The sequence below is a fragment of the Athene noctua genome, chromosome 1 (genome assembly GCF_965140245.1).
Source record: "Athene noctua chromosome 1, bAthNoc1.hap1.1, whole genome shotgun sequence".
NCBI classification, from domain to species: Eukaryota; Metazoa; Chordata; class Aves; order Strigiformes; family Strigidae; genus Athene; species Athene noctua.
Window position 1 is genome coordinate 22335886 of NC_134037.1, and position 15683 is coordinate 22351568.

Here is a 15683-nt window from a genome sequence, read left to right on the forward strand (position 1 = left end):
AAGATCAGACTATACATTAAAAGTTTTGTGGAAAAGGCATGCCTTGTCTGAAGTTACTTATGAATTAATGTAGTTCTGATATCGGACGGGATTTTAGCTTTATGGTTGTAAAGTTTGTCAGAGCTTAGCCATCCCCCTCCTCCCAAATTCTTAAGCTTCAGGCCTACTGGCTCAAGGGTAGAAATCACTTTTCCTAAGATCCTAGTGTAAAAAAGAATTAAGTCAGATTTTCAAAATTAGAGCTTTGGATCAGCACAGCCTCAAAATCGTAATTCTATGCTTTATGATTATAAGCAAAAATAAAATGAAATAATACAGGTCAGATAAAGTAAGCAAGGCCCTGCCCCCACTGAAGTTACTGAGACTCTCTGGCAACATCTAAATGTATAACTAAAATTGTCAGGGCCTGTTTTCTATGCCTGAGGCCACCTGGCAAGGTCTGGCCACATCCCCTCTATTTAAACCCTCTGGTGTTTTAAACAGGGTAGCACAACCAAGGCACTCACTGGAATACAGCTGATTTTAACTTGACTGTGCACAGCATTTTTTTCCTGCAGATTTTAATCACTGTAGAGCACAAAATGTCAGAAATTACTTAAACAAATCAACAGTATGATTCAAGTCTAGTGCCCAAGTCCATTCTGTACCACTCGTTAATTTATATGTCACTGTTGAGCCTTGCTCTGATTTAAACCAACAGTACTACTCATTCCTGCAAAATCATGTTTGTAAATTAGATTATTTTTAGCCTTTTAACCATGTTTTGAGTTTAATTTAAAGACATAATCTGGACATACAGAAATTATTCTGGTTTTACTCTGTTTCTAGTCGTAAGTTGCTATCTTGATTGCTTGATGGTGCACAATTTTCTAACTTTACGTTTGCATGCTTCTTTCCCCAGACTGCTGTTTATGGCTCTGTTGTAGCAAATACCTCTCTCCTCCTTACACCTTATTCAACTCTGGTATCAGTTTGTCTCCCTAGAAAAAATAAAGGGAAACTACACACAAATAAATAATGAGGTAAGACTAAAGCTTAATATATCACAAGTATGCAACAAAGCATATTAAAATTTGTTTTGATTAACAGTTAAATATTTGACATTCCAGCTGCCCGGTCACCACAAAGCAACTGTCTGCTGCCTCAGTGTGTAATTCCTGAGGGTCAGCTATGGAAGTTACCTACCTGTCAGCAGATCTATTTACCATTTGTGAATCCTACTCTTTAAAGACATAAAAAGCAGCGCAAATACTCAAGAACTTTGATGGGGAGAAATAGACACATATTATATAACACACACTCTGAAAGCAATGATAAAATATGCTTTACTGATAGTAAAGAGATGTAACAAATTAAAAAAAGTAACTAAACAAATTGGAAGAGCAACATTTTCACATACGAGGTTTATGTTACTCTGTTAAGAGAATTACAAAGAAATGTAAGGTGCTATGGAAGTACTATACAACCTATATAACAGCTGTCCATTAGCTTTTCCCAGGCTCTGGCAACTTCCTCAGAAAACTGGCCTTTTGTCCCTGCCTTGAGATTGTTGCAGAACGTGAAAGGAAGGAAAAATATGTTTGGAGAATTATTTCTAAAACACAACCCTAAAATTCAGAGGGTGAATTTATATGAAATTTTTCTCTAATATTCCTCGAGATTGATTTGGACACATCACAAAACTACTGTCTTGCAAAAATGGTAGAGAACATAGCTCACCAAAGGACTAAAAGAATTTAGAAATTCCATGAAACAAATAACAAAATTACTTCAAATCAGTACAAGCAACTTCATATAAAAAATTCTAAAGTTGTCTAATGGAAACATGCAATATGCAGCTGCTTTTGTAAAAGAATATAAAATTAGTAATGCTCATTTTGAATTGCAGAACTTTTGGTAGAAAGATTATTTAATAAAATAAGCTTAATTTCTTTTAAGTTTTTATTTACAGTATTTGGGGAGATATGCTGTGTATTTAATCATGATACCTGACTGTAGTATCAGTTCAGTATGAGCTGGCACAGTTTTCTACTGTTCTACATTAGTGTTGAACTTCAAATATTAGAAAATACCAGAAAAACAAAATTGAAGGAATTCCATCATTTTAATAGACACTTTGTTATTTATAATTGTTCACACTAAATACTGAGAACTGATTGCAAGAAAGCTATTATAATTTTGGTGCTATAATTTGTGAACGTTAAAATCTCAGTAAATACAAAGAGCTGAAAATAAAATGGAAAGCTAAAAATTAAATTAAGCATTTGGAAAAAAAGCATGCTTGAGAAAGAAAATTTTTTGATTTTTTTGGGGGAAGAAGTAATCTGAAATTGAGATATTTGTTAAAAAATACCATAATGGCTATAAATATTTATTTACAATTAATAAAAATATTGCTTAGCTTAGCATTCCTACTATGTCTCCTTGCAAATAACATTAGAACCATAAACAACACTGGAATTGCAAAGAGTCCCTACTGCTCAAATTAATTTCTCTGTGGATAACACTTGGCAAAAAATAATCCTTATGGTAGGATCAAACCTCCTATTATCTCTTTATATGTGCCTAAACTTTAGATGGACAGATAAGCATCCATTTAAAGTAAGGGCCTGAAGCCCCACTGCAGTCTGTCACAACAGTTAACTACCTTAAAATCTCCAAGGACAAACTTCCCTGACTAAATTTAAGCACTAAAATTACATAAAAACACTCCTCACCTGAGAGCTTTTAAAGGCATCTACCTCTTTTCCTTAGAAGACTTTAGGCTTTTACTTTAGCAGGACACTTTACTAGACTCCTAAAATTTAGCGAGCACTTTGATGAATTTGCTCCATATTCATTGTATATATTTTGGATATTCTGGCATTTGAAAAAAAAAAAAAATTACCTGATGCTACCTCAAAACTGCATTTAAGAACAACTGAGACTTCTAGCACATAAATCTGAAATATTTGGTATTACTTACAGGGAATATGCCCTAAGACTAAAATGTCTTCTTTTTATTAATTTTTCCATAGCAGGAAGTATTATCTGTACACATAAGATTTCAGAGGGAAGGTTAAGAATATGTCAAAGGTAGAACCATATTATTTCTTAGCAAGGACAAAACCCACTTTGCTTGTATATAAGTCAGGGTTAGAGCTGTAGAAAAAAAAAAAAAAATTAGATGGCTCAGAAAAATCTTTAAGTTTTGTTATGTTCACCCTATACTGGGAGCATCCTCCTCCAAACAAAACAGTTATTAAAGAAGCTGCTCTCAACTGTACAGAGCATCACATCAAAGGATAGCGTCAAGGCAATCTATGAATGAAAAAATGAATGATTCATGGAAGCTTTAGTAATAGATAAGAAAACCCTGTGGCAAGTTTTCTAAAACTCAGTGCCTATAGTTAGGCTGCTTAACAGAGTCTAAAGCTCTTCAGTCGATCTACCACGATATTTAAATGCATACTTAACAATACCTTGTGCATACACTGGGGCTATTTAAAATGCTTAGACTCAAGTGTGTGCTTAAGTCTTTTCCTCGACCTGAAATAGTACTTAGTGGTTTGCCAGAGCTAAACTCTCAGGCCTTGAAACTACTGGAACATGGAACTATAATTTTTTAAACATACAGAAGCAAGATACAGAAGTTCAATTCCTATGGCAGTTGTCTTCAGTAATTAGTTTTCTGCAGTGAAGGCTGTAGAAATTGTCTCTGTGCTCAGCACTTTTCAAAACAGATTTAGAGGCCAAATTTTGAACACAAACTTTTGGGGGTACTGATTGACAGGAACCTCAACATGACCCATCAATGTGCACTTGCAGCCCAGAAAGCCAACCACATCCTGGGCTGAATCAAAAGAAGCGTGACCAGCAGGTTGAGGGAGGTGATTCTCCTGCTCTGCTCTGCTCTCATGAGACTCCACCTGGAGCGCTGTGTCCAGCTCTGGGGCCCCCAACATAAGAATGACATGGATCTGTTGGAATGAGTCCAGAGGAGGGTGATGAAGATGATCAGGAGGCTGAAGCACCTCCCCTATGAGGACAGGCTGAGAGAGTTGGGGTTGTTCAGACTGAAGGAGGAAAAGCTCCCGGGAGACCTTATATCAGCCCTGCAGTACTTGCAGGGGGCTACAGGAAAGCCGGAGAGGGACTTTATACAAGGGCATGTAGTGATAGGGCAAGGGGTGATGGCTTTAAACTGACAGAGGCTAGATTTAGATTAGATATAAGGAAGAAATACTTCACTGTGAGAGTGGTGAGGCACTGGCACAGGTTGCCCAGAGAGGCTGTAGATACCCATCCCTGGCAGTGTCCAAGGCCAGGTTGGACGGGGCTTTGAGCAACCTGGTCTAGTGGAAGGTGTCCCTGCCCATGGCAGGGGGGTTGGAACTAGATGGTCTTTAAGGTCCCTTCCAATCCAAACCATTCTATGATTCTATGAAATAATATTTCACATTTCTGTCTAATAAAGGGGAGTATGTATGACCATGAGAGCAGAAATCAAAATGACACCATTACTGAATGAATATTCACTTAGAATTTTAGATTAATGCTGTGATGACAAACTGATGCAGTTTGACTTAATATTTGTTAACTTATAGATTCAAAATATTTAACGGATTGCGAAAACTCTTAACGTTACAGATAACACAACTATAGACTTATAAAATCACAAAGTTGCAATATTGTGCAAGAAGTAATTACTTTCTTTAAGAAAATAATATAATATAGTCACAACATATAATCTGATATCAGTTACTGTACATATATTTTCTTGCAACACTCTGACTGTCTATGAATACTGGATCCACAGATGCCACTTTTGCTGCTATAAAGGAGTGAATACAGTGTAAAACTGCTGTCAGATCCTGAAATTCAAGTTCCTGAAAGAGGAAGTAAGAGAAAAAAATAAAGAGAAAATGTGAATTCATATTCAGTTTTATAAACATTTTACATAAATACAGAACAGACTAGTCAGAAAACAGCAATGGACTTTAAATGAAAATTTGAGTCTTTATAGGGAACTCTAAGGTTAAAAGTATTAAGATGTATATCCATACCTCATTCACTGGCAGTGCCACATATCAATTTTGTTTTCACTCTGGGCTACTTTATTGCTTACATTTTACTCAGCTTTGGCAATTAAAGTGTTCAACTTGCAAGAACATTCAAATACCACATCACATTTTAAAGTTTTTGGTAAGTTAAGGATGTTTGGGGATGATGTGGTGTCAAGTCACAGCTGGGGAAGATAAGACATATTTTGTCAGCCTCTGAAGGACAGCCAGATAAGCAAGCTGGTAGGCTAGGTATGAAATTCATATGCCCAAATTCACAAAGAAAGAGAGTTACTCCTAACCAGTTCTCGGATCACCTTGACATTTTATAATAAATTTCATCTTCTGTGCACGTTAAATTAGTTTTTCCCAGTCTCCCCAGACAGAAATGGAGTGATACACTAATACAATGACAACAGAAATAATACAGAAACATGTTTAATTTAATGATACCACTATTTGTAAAGTCTGCAGCTGGTAAATATATTGTGGGGACACTTGGGATAATTTTTGGTTTGGGGGAAGACATATGTTTTCAACAAGGTGTTGGCTATATAGTAGTTTATCGAGGCACACTCCATATGCTTGTCTTTATAAACAAAAAGCAAATCAGTGAAATTCTGCTTTCCCTATCACAGTATTTTCTGCTATCTTCTCAACAAAAGTGAGAACAGAGAGACAGAGAGAACTCAGACAGAGTATTTGGAATTCAAGGTTACTGTACCAGAAAAGCTCATCATCGCAACATTTTACTATCAAAGGCCATGCATTTACTAGGCAGGAGTGGTTCTACTACTAATGAATGTCTTAAATTGTTTGCTACTATTTGTGGGACATGATTTTATGACACTATATTGGGCATAACTGGGAAATTTTTGGTAGCGGGGGGAGCTGCAGGGGAGGCCTCTGTGAGGAGAGGACGGGGCTGCCCCATGCTGGACACAGCCGGTTCCAGACGGCTCCAAGCGACCTACCACTGGGCATGGCTGAACCCCCCAGCCAAAATAGTGGCTCCTCTGGGAAAACACATTTAAGAAAGGGCAGTAAATTCTCAAAACAGGTAACAAGGCCAGTGCAGTAAGAGGTGCTCTATGGCAGAGCAGGTACCACCCTTGAAGGGACCGCAACTGATGGAGGAGCCACACTGGAGCAGAGGAAACAGGTAAGAAGCAAGGAGCAGCAAAGGAAAGGAGAAACAAGGAGTGGCAGAAAGAAACTGTCTGTCACACCCTGATAACATTGGAGGGCTCTACTTCATGATAATGAGATTCTACTGATTTTTTTTTTAAAATTGTGAACAGATTCTTCACAAGCACAGGCATATTATATTTTATTGTCTCAGGGATTTTATTTCTCACTAAGCAAATTTACTGTTCTCAGAAAAATGTAATTTTCTGTTATCATCTACTTTCTCCAGCATAAGGTAACAACAAAAAATATTACTGGACAATAAGAGTAATAGAATGATATTCAGCTAGCTCCCAAGATATGGTCTTCCTGTGGCATAACAGGCCTTACAAATGTCTTTATCCTCTATGGAACATCCACAAAAAATACAGGAAAAGACCTTCTCAGACATGGTAGCCTTGGAACAGAGCAAGTTTTGGCAGCAAGCTGTCTTCCTTATAGTGCTTGCTCAGTGCACACAGAAGCTTAATTAAGAGAACAATGCTTTCAGCCCCTGTGTCCTGCAAAGAACATGTGTGCAGAGAGTTTGCGTATAATAATTTGCCTTGGGTGAGTCATCACCAGACAAACAACCAGAAACATGGACACACAAGAATTTCTCAATTAAACAAATTTTGAGAATGTGCTAACATAAATGAAATTACTATCCCCTCCCTTGAAACTTCTCTTCTGAAATTACTGACTGGTTTTCCTCCAACTTTCCAAGAAAAAACATCTGAATTCAGAAACAATGCATAGCCATTTTGGATGCTAACAGTTGAAGTAATTAGCAATTTAAAACAGATTATTATAATTTGACATGTAATACAAATTACAAACTGACACTTCCAAGATTATAAAGGAACGGCAAACACAAAACTCTGCTAATTAGGAGCATAGACCAATATAACTGATAAACAGAATGTGCTATTTACTATCATTCATACCTAGTTAAATAAGAAGAAAATAAGGCAACATATTCTCTCTTCTAGAGAGAAGAGGCAAAACTCTCTCAAACTTCTGCTTTTGCTAGTCAACAAATTAATTAATAATTATCCTGAAAGAATAAAAATCTCTCGAGAACTTGTATCAAACTAAGCACTAAGGTAGCTATTAATAACTGGCATTTGGTTGCTGAAGCAATCATTTGGGCTCATACTCAAAATTAGACCTTGTGCAAGAAAAATGAAGCATGAATGTTGGTAAAAATCCTTTGAGGAATTTAAGCCCATGTAATCTTTATTGTCTTTTGGGGGGGCATAAAACCTCTGCTTTTTCTATTTTCATTGATAGTTAGGGAGCAAGTATGGGAATAAGTTTCTTAAAATACATTTTATTGACATAGATGTCTATAGTAAATATTAATATAAAATTAATATAAACACTTTCAGTTAAAAAATAGTGACATTATTTAACTGTCATTGTCTTTGTTTTATAAAACTAAAATGAAGTACACACTCATGATTATTAATGAAACACAATATGAAATAATACAGGCCTCAGTATATCAGTTCTCAGCTCAAGTAAAAGGTTTACATCTCCTAAATTAGCATCTTTAAAACCAATTAATTCTAAAATATAACACCATTCACATTAATCTTAGATTTGCTCCAAAATCAACTGAAATCATCCAACAATTTCACCTCAGGTTCTGATATTCAACACACTGACTGAATGCAGCCAAACAAACTGACAGAAGAGAGCCCTTCACAAAGATTTTCATATCTCTACTCTGGCTTTATGAACTTCTAATGTATGTTTATCAAGATAAGCAATCAGAGGTAACCTAACACAGATTGTAGGCAGGATTTCAGACTGCTCTAATAACATTATGTGAAGAGTTTTGGGATAAGAAAAGAGCAAAGACAGGAATGTTTCATCACTGGGAGTCGGCCCTTCGCAGTGCCCCGGCAGCAGAGTCCTTTTTGTTTCTATTAGTGTATAGCATATGGCTCAAACTGCAGCAGTCCCTCCTGTGTATCTGAGAGTAGTTGTCTAATTTGTTGTGAATAGCCTTTTGAATACTAATAATATGCTCTTATTTCTATAAAAGATAATATAGATATAGTTGAAAGAGAAGCAGTATTGCTAAACCTATTTTATGTGAAGACAACTCTGTATTTTCTCCAGTTAATACTGCAGGTCCCTCAGTCAGGGGGAATATTTTCACCAGTGGTGGTAGTTTTGAAAGTTGTTATAGAACTGGGTAGTGAACAGGTGGCATGTAAGCACTCCTCATGCAGTTTCCATCTGGTTTGCTTCTCTCATGTTCTCTCATGTCTTCCTTATTTTCTGTTAGGTTATGTAAGGTTATCCGTGGGGGTGAGCGATCATCTGGGATCATAAAAGACGAGCAGAGCTCTGGAGGCATCCTCCTGCAGGGCTCTGTTAGATGTGGTCAGCTATGGTGGTGTCAGAGAGGTGGGGTCCATCTGAGGCCTCATGCATCAGAAGCTCCTAGAAATGCAGCTTATCACAGTAGTATTTGACTCAGGAGACCACAAATGGGGATAAGTCTGTGCTTTGTGTTTGAAGGATGTTTGATGTCTGCACTGACTGACTTCACAATCCTGAAGCTGGCTAGTCAGGTGCAGTTGTTGAGGAATAGTCATGTATATCCAAAGCAGAAGTTGAGGTACAGATCTGGGCAGGCTCAGGATAGAGGTTGCTCAGAGAACTGATGCTCTGGTGGTGAATATAGGTTGCATGCAGATCACAACAGAGAGAGGGGAAGAGGACTTGAGGTTAGTTTGGAAGTACAGATTTGGTAAAAGATAGGGATGGCCTTCTGTCTTGGGGAAATATAGATGTTGAATAGTGAGAGAACATGGAGACAACATGTGTCTTAGCAAGAGACTATCCTGAATGTGGTTTTAGCAGTGGAAATTTGGCCTCCTCATGTTTAGAATGTAATGTGAATTTTTCCTATAAAAATAACACCACTGACATTTCTTGCAAACAAATTCATTGCTCTCATAATTTTTATTTATTTTTTAAGTAACATTTCTTCCCATACCCAGCCAGGCAGATGATGGAATAACTGATCATTTTATTTGCTCTGTATCATGTAACACCACCTTTATGCTTGCTTGCCTTTTCTGTGATTGCTGCTTTTTCCTTTAATTAAGATTGTTAGTTTATTTTTGGTGTATTTAGAGGAAACTGTGCATGTCTAATATTTCAAAACCCAAAGCTATTTCAGTTTACTATATGTATCCTAATAAGTGGATTAAGTACAACAAAGGCACTAGAAGGAGGACAGCAAGAGAAGAACATAAAAGACTGGATTAAAGCAGTGGGAGGACAAGACTGCAAAAACGTCTGCTGGTACTGAGAATATAAAAAATGTGCACACTGCACTGACCTCGATCGTTGTATGTGCACAGCTAAGTAAGAAAAATATATGTTCCTGTTTCATCCACCCACCTATGTGAGTTGGATTTATTACAAATCATAAAGACCTTGACAGGCCCATTGCATCATTACCATGCACACACTTAATTTTATTGATTACTTCCGAGAGCTGTTGAATCACTGTTTGAACGAGACATGAGCCTGTATCACTTAAAAGGCAGATAATGGAGACACTGACAGATGGTGTTATTGTGCCCTGTGCTTTCATGACTTCCTTAAGGACATTGGTAAGCCTCAGTGTTTGTCAGCTGTTGACAAGAGCACAACTATTACTACTGTATTCTTCAGCATATTATTTCAAGCAGATTGAAGTGATAATCATATCTTTTGTAAAAAAAACAGATAAAGATGTCTAGTTTTTAGCTCCAGTCCACAGGGAAGTCAGAACAGGAAAGGAAATTCTAAACTCAGTTCTATATCTCAGCAAGTATACCAAGGCTTGGTTTCCGTATCGTGGCTAAGAACAAATGTATTAGTACTGCACATGTTGTTAAGACTGTTATAAACATACAAAGATAAATTATCAGCTATGGTATGGAAGCGTCTTTGCCTAGAACTTTTTATTTGGCGTCCTCTTTGTGACTGTCATTTGCACAAAGAGCAGAAGGATAAGCTAAAATGGTGCTCTTACCCTGCAAACGTAAGAATCAGATCCATAATGCCAACATTCCGTGCCAGATGAATTGCAACTCTATCTATCAACTGTACTTAAGTCTTTTAAGAGTATTCTGCAGGGATCTGGAAGAGTCAGATGGCTTTTCACTTTCAGCTTGAACGATTCCAAATGCTCTAGTCTACTGCTAAATCTGGAACACTTTTAAATGTTTCATTGGCAGATGCAAATTTTGCTAATGCACAAGAAACCCATCTGAAAAGTTGTTCTGGAGATCCTTGTCTAGGAGCAGCCAACTAAATTCACTCACTCCAGCAAATATTAAAATAAACTTCCAACAGCAGTCCAATACTGTCACAAAGGCAAAATCTTAACTCTTAGCTACCATCATCTTGAAAATGTTTTTCAAGCTCTTCAGATGTCCAACAGTAAACTGCCAGACTTCAGCAACATTCTTAATAAAAATACAGAAAGCCTTGAGTGCTAGATTATGGTTTATTGATGCTAGAAATTAATGTTGCTGTAAAGACAGAACTTTGCTTGCACTCTCCTTAATTTATCATATCTCTCAATGGTACTAATGTGAAATAAATATCCTCTCAGATGAATACAATAAATCTAAAGAAAGAAACGTGGTTGCTGACCTGTCCTTGTTCACTGTCCTGAAGTTCTCATGCTTTAAAGAGAATAGGATTTGCTGTAAAAGTGCTGCAGAGTCTAATTGCAAAATCAGATCACATTATACCACTGTACCACTGTGAAGTTATAGAAGAGTTGAGGCTTGAAATCAGTGAAGAAAGTGTACTGAATGCACGCCGATAAAAAGGCTTCTGAGTTACATGTGTAACAGACAAGGTTTGTATGAGACCAGCGATGTTTAATTCAAGCTTCAATATGGCTCACCATAGTCTAGTGACACTATGATTTCTCTTCTTTCTTTCTTCAACGAAATATTTGAGACCAAGTTAGTAGAAGAGAAAATCTAGTGAAGAAAGACAAATAAACTCTCTTTCTGTTCTTAGGCTCAATGAATTTTTAAAATATAATTCCACCTGCCCTTTTCCACAGAGTATAAAAGAAACAAAAAAATGAGGAAAAAAAAAGGGAAATGGTCAGTTAAAATACTCCTGGAAAAAGAAAGTATTCTCTTCCACATAGCTGCAGTTTAGCTAAGGGAGATAAAACATCAGTACAATCCTGGAAGTATTAATCTTATTTATTTATTTTTTTTAAAGCAACCTTGAATCAGGGTACATGTCATGTAGGTTAAGAATATCTTCTATTATTAAGATTACTTGTAATTTCTCAGTACTGGATCCTGTATTCAGGTACGTAAGCTATTTACAACTTTGCCAAATATAAATTTTTTTTGGCTGATATTTATCGTATCAGTTTTCTGCAACAGATAACTTTTCAAAACAAAATTTTACCCAAAATGGTTAATCCTGAGATTCTAACATTTTCCAGGAAGATGAGTTTTGCATTAGGGGGTCGCTTTTCACTATTCCTGTGAAATTCGCTCACATTTGTTTATTGGAAAATTTAGTTGGAAAATTTATATTTTATAAAGATTTAATTTTCACTGAGTATTCTCCAGCTTCAGACTTCTACAGGCAGGAAATTAAAGAGGTGTGAACCCAGATCAGGCAAATGATGGAATCTACCTTTAGAATTTCTTTTTCAATCACTCTAAAGTTTTTTAATGTGGGACTATGTTTAAGCCTTCATAAAGTCATGACAGATCACATGTATTGTTTCCCTTCATAGCAGTTAGCCTGTCATAAAATGGAAATGAGGCAATTTTGCTGCAGTCTTAAAAAATCCATCTTAATTGTTTCCTATCACTATTATTCTCTGTATAATTGCAAATTATTTATTTAACAATTGGTGTTTATTTCATAATCTTATTTTTCTACTATCGAAGTTAGGCTGACTGGTCTGTAAGTCATCTCCACTTGGTCCCCTTTTTTTTAAAACAAACCCTGCTATGTTTTCTCTCTCTGTAATCTTACCCGTCTACCTGGACTTTTCAAACATAACTTCCACTAGCTCTGAAATACTGCAAAAAAATAACATCTAAAAACATTTCAACAACTTTACTTCCATATTCTGGTTTGTGTTTATAACCTCATGACCTTATTTGTAATGTGGGATGTAATTTTTTTTTTCTGATAACTGGAGCAAACAAAAAAGCATGTAACCTATCCATCTCATTCACTATTTGCTCAGTTTCCACAGTAAACTATGAATTATTACTTGCCTTCATGCCTTCAGCTCTCACCTGCTACTAAAATATTCAGAGATTATTTTCCCTTCTTGTTTTCCTTTTTTTTTTTTTTTTTCAGTTGTAACTCTTAAGACAAAAGCAAGCATCTTTTTGTATATGAACTTCCTACGTGTAAGAGGTTGATGTGTAGTCAACACACTCCATCTGGCTGAAAAGCACACAGGTTTAAGAGCCCCCCACCAAAGGGAGATGAAAAGGCATCTCCAGCTCAAAGAACTCCAAACTACTGATCCAAGGAAGAGTTGACCACATCCCATACAAACTCCAGATTAATGTCACAGTCAAGGAATACTTAATAATCAAGCACTCATCCTCCCCTTTCAATATAGTCACAGAGCTACTCCTTCACATAGATCCATTTACATGTTATGTGCTGTGATTTGGCAGTAATATGAATGCATTGCAATGACTTTTGGGGGATTTAAAGGTGTTGAAGTGGAGTTATTACTGGAAGTATTAAAGGCAGGGTAAGTTCAGGAAAATACTGAAGTAGGAAACTATGAGGAGAAGTTGTAGGGAATATGAAGGACCTGAAGGAGAAACAACTGACAGGAATCTAGGCCTTATTAGCTCCTTCAAACAGAAAACCTTTTTAAATGAAAAAATGTATAGTTCTTCACCTAAAACTGAAGAGCACAGGAAGAGCTTGGCTTAGAATTTATAGAAGGAGAAAAAACAATCTCTAGATTGTCACCAAGATGCAAAAATAGAATTCCTAAATGTGATTTTTTTCCCCAAGAATTTATAAGCATATAAAATTAAACATAATTCAGAAAATTCTTTTGCAAGCTTAACACTACAATTTATTGACAAGTGAACATAAGTAATGTGTATCAAGCTTTATTTCAAATGTAGTGGATCATTTACTCAGGAAAAATGAAACTTCAATTATTTGATATATTTTCTGTTTCTCATTACTGGCTGCATTTCACTGTAGAGTACCAGCAGGGTCTATGAAATCTCTTTCAGTACAATAAGATGAGGCAGAAACTGTACTACACTATGGGTATTAGTATTGTTTTTTTCCTGACTAGTGTCTAATTCTGAAGTCTAAGAAATAAAACCATATAGATGGTGGGCATATACCTGAATATATATATACCACTTATTTGGAGAGGTTGCACAGGAGTAACCCAGTCCCATTTAATGTGAAATCCTAGTGGATATACTGCACTTTGTAGAGGCAGTGGTAAAAGGCAGAATCACTGAACACTTGATGAATCCTCAGCTACTTAGTATCAGCCTTTCCTCTGGTCTTTAATGAGCTTTTCCTAGGCTCTTCCAGCATTACAACACATATGTACATTTAGGTATATACATCCTTAGAATTCTGTATGAACTGATCACATATTGACTTCCATATGATAATTTCAAGGTACCTCACAAATATTCATGAAAACTTTCCCAATTACAAGGTGTTTTCATTACAGCTATGCACAAGAATAATTTTTCATGTTTTAACAAGTATGTCTCTAATAGGATAAAATTTGCTGTAAAATTATCATTAGGACTCACTTTTATAATTATTTTACAGATAATCAAATTTTCATAAAAATGTTTAAAATTTACAATTTTTCTATTTGAAGAGTAAAACCAATCAAGAATAACTGAAGTGAACACAAAAATAAAATTAAATTTTTAAAAATTAGATTTTTTACCACAACAGAAAGAGGAATGATCCAGTATTAAAGCAGTGGAATTCCACTGCAAGCAATAGAATTGGAGCTCTTGGCCAATCACACATATGGATTATCTAATGATTTAATACACAGATTCAGAGATTCAGATTATGTTTTTTCCAGCAGTACCATCTCCCTGTCTGACCTGGAACAACTTACAGGAGCTCTCTGCAACAGATGATCACATGTAAAATGATGATATAGTCCTTTTCTGTTTCCAAGGAGTACTGTGAGAAATTAAGTGGAAATGACCTCCTACTATAGTCAAGTTATTACAGTATTGTAACAGATATTATATTATCTTTTACAGTAGAGCCACAGAAAACTCAGGGTAAGTTTGCTGATGACATACTGAATAATGTACTAATATAGATGTACAAAGATAAAGTGCATTTGTTGTAACTTCATGATAAACAAGGAAGGTTAGAAATTTTCTTCTTACAACTTATTTTAAACATTAGAAGGATAGGTAATATATAACCTTTTTGTATGGTCACAATAGAAAAGTATCACTTTATAAGTGACTTTAACCTGCACAACTCCAGGTAAGAGTATTTTAGAATTTCATAGATCTTCAGATATTTTTCTATTGTTTTTATTGGCTTTTGTCCAAGTCCCAGTTGAACCTCACTTTTACCTTCATCTTCTCTGTCATATCACATGAAAGTTCTCCTCATTCTTTTTAAAACTACATGACTGAAAAATTATCTATTTATTTATTTATTCATCATCACGCTTGGGATCACAGGGAAGAATCAGCACAGATTAAGGCACTACAGCCAAACCTCCAGATGATGATTCAAACTATATTCCTGAATTAGAAACTGCTGAAGTTCCGTTGGGAATCTGAATTCTAAGTTTCACAATTTTATTTGATGATTGCTAGATGAAAAAAAAAAAGAGACATCAGTAATATCTTATCTACAGTAGTGACTGGATGTCTCCACAGCTTAATTCCAGATCCTGCAAAGCACTGAGTGCTCCAAATTCATGGTAGAACCAATAGGTTTCAGGAATTGCTTGCACCCTTGCAACAAAATTCTCTATTTTAAGATAATAATTTTTTACACAATATTTTATTTTATTGGTAAACCTTAAGCACATATTTGCTTAAAATTTTAAATCTACTATGTAGCATCTTAAAAATGTATTTAGCATTAAAATAGTTTTATTTTTCCTTTATCCTTTTTAAAAGCAGTTTTTAGATATTATACCTATTATAGGTTGACTAAACAACCTCACAGAAATAATATTTCTGAAACAGTAAAACACCATCATAGCACAACTCAGTAACAGGCTTGTACAAATAGTGTAATAAATCTATAAATACTATGTTACTTCCATTTATTGTGGAGTTTCTAGAGACTAGGAAAAAAAGATAAACTGTGATGTGTTCACCATATGCATGTGCAGTAGTAAATGGAATTTTCGATGCCTTGATAGTAATCCATTTCATTTCTTAGTGAACTGAGAAAGAGGAT

The 15683-nt window shown here is 35.7% G+C and overlaps 1 protein-coding gene across 1 annotated transcript in view; it reads right to left on the reverse strand.

The window, feature by feature from the left end:
- Positions 1-4736: 4736 nt before the first annotated feature.
- SNTG2 (syntrophin gamma 2) overlaps positions 4737-15683 on the reverse strand; it is a 306792-nt gene continuing 295845 nt past the window's right edge. The window contains exon 17 of the mRNA XM_074922311.1: positions 4737-4868. Within this exon, the coding sequence (XP_074778412.1) occupies positions 4737-4868 (132 nt within the window). The remainder of the gene's footprint in view (positions 4869-15683) is intronic.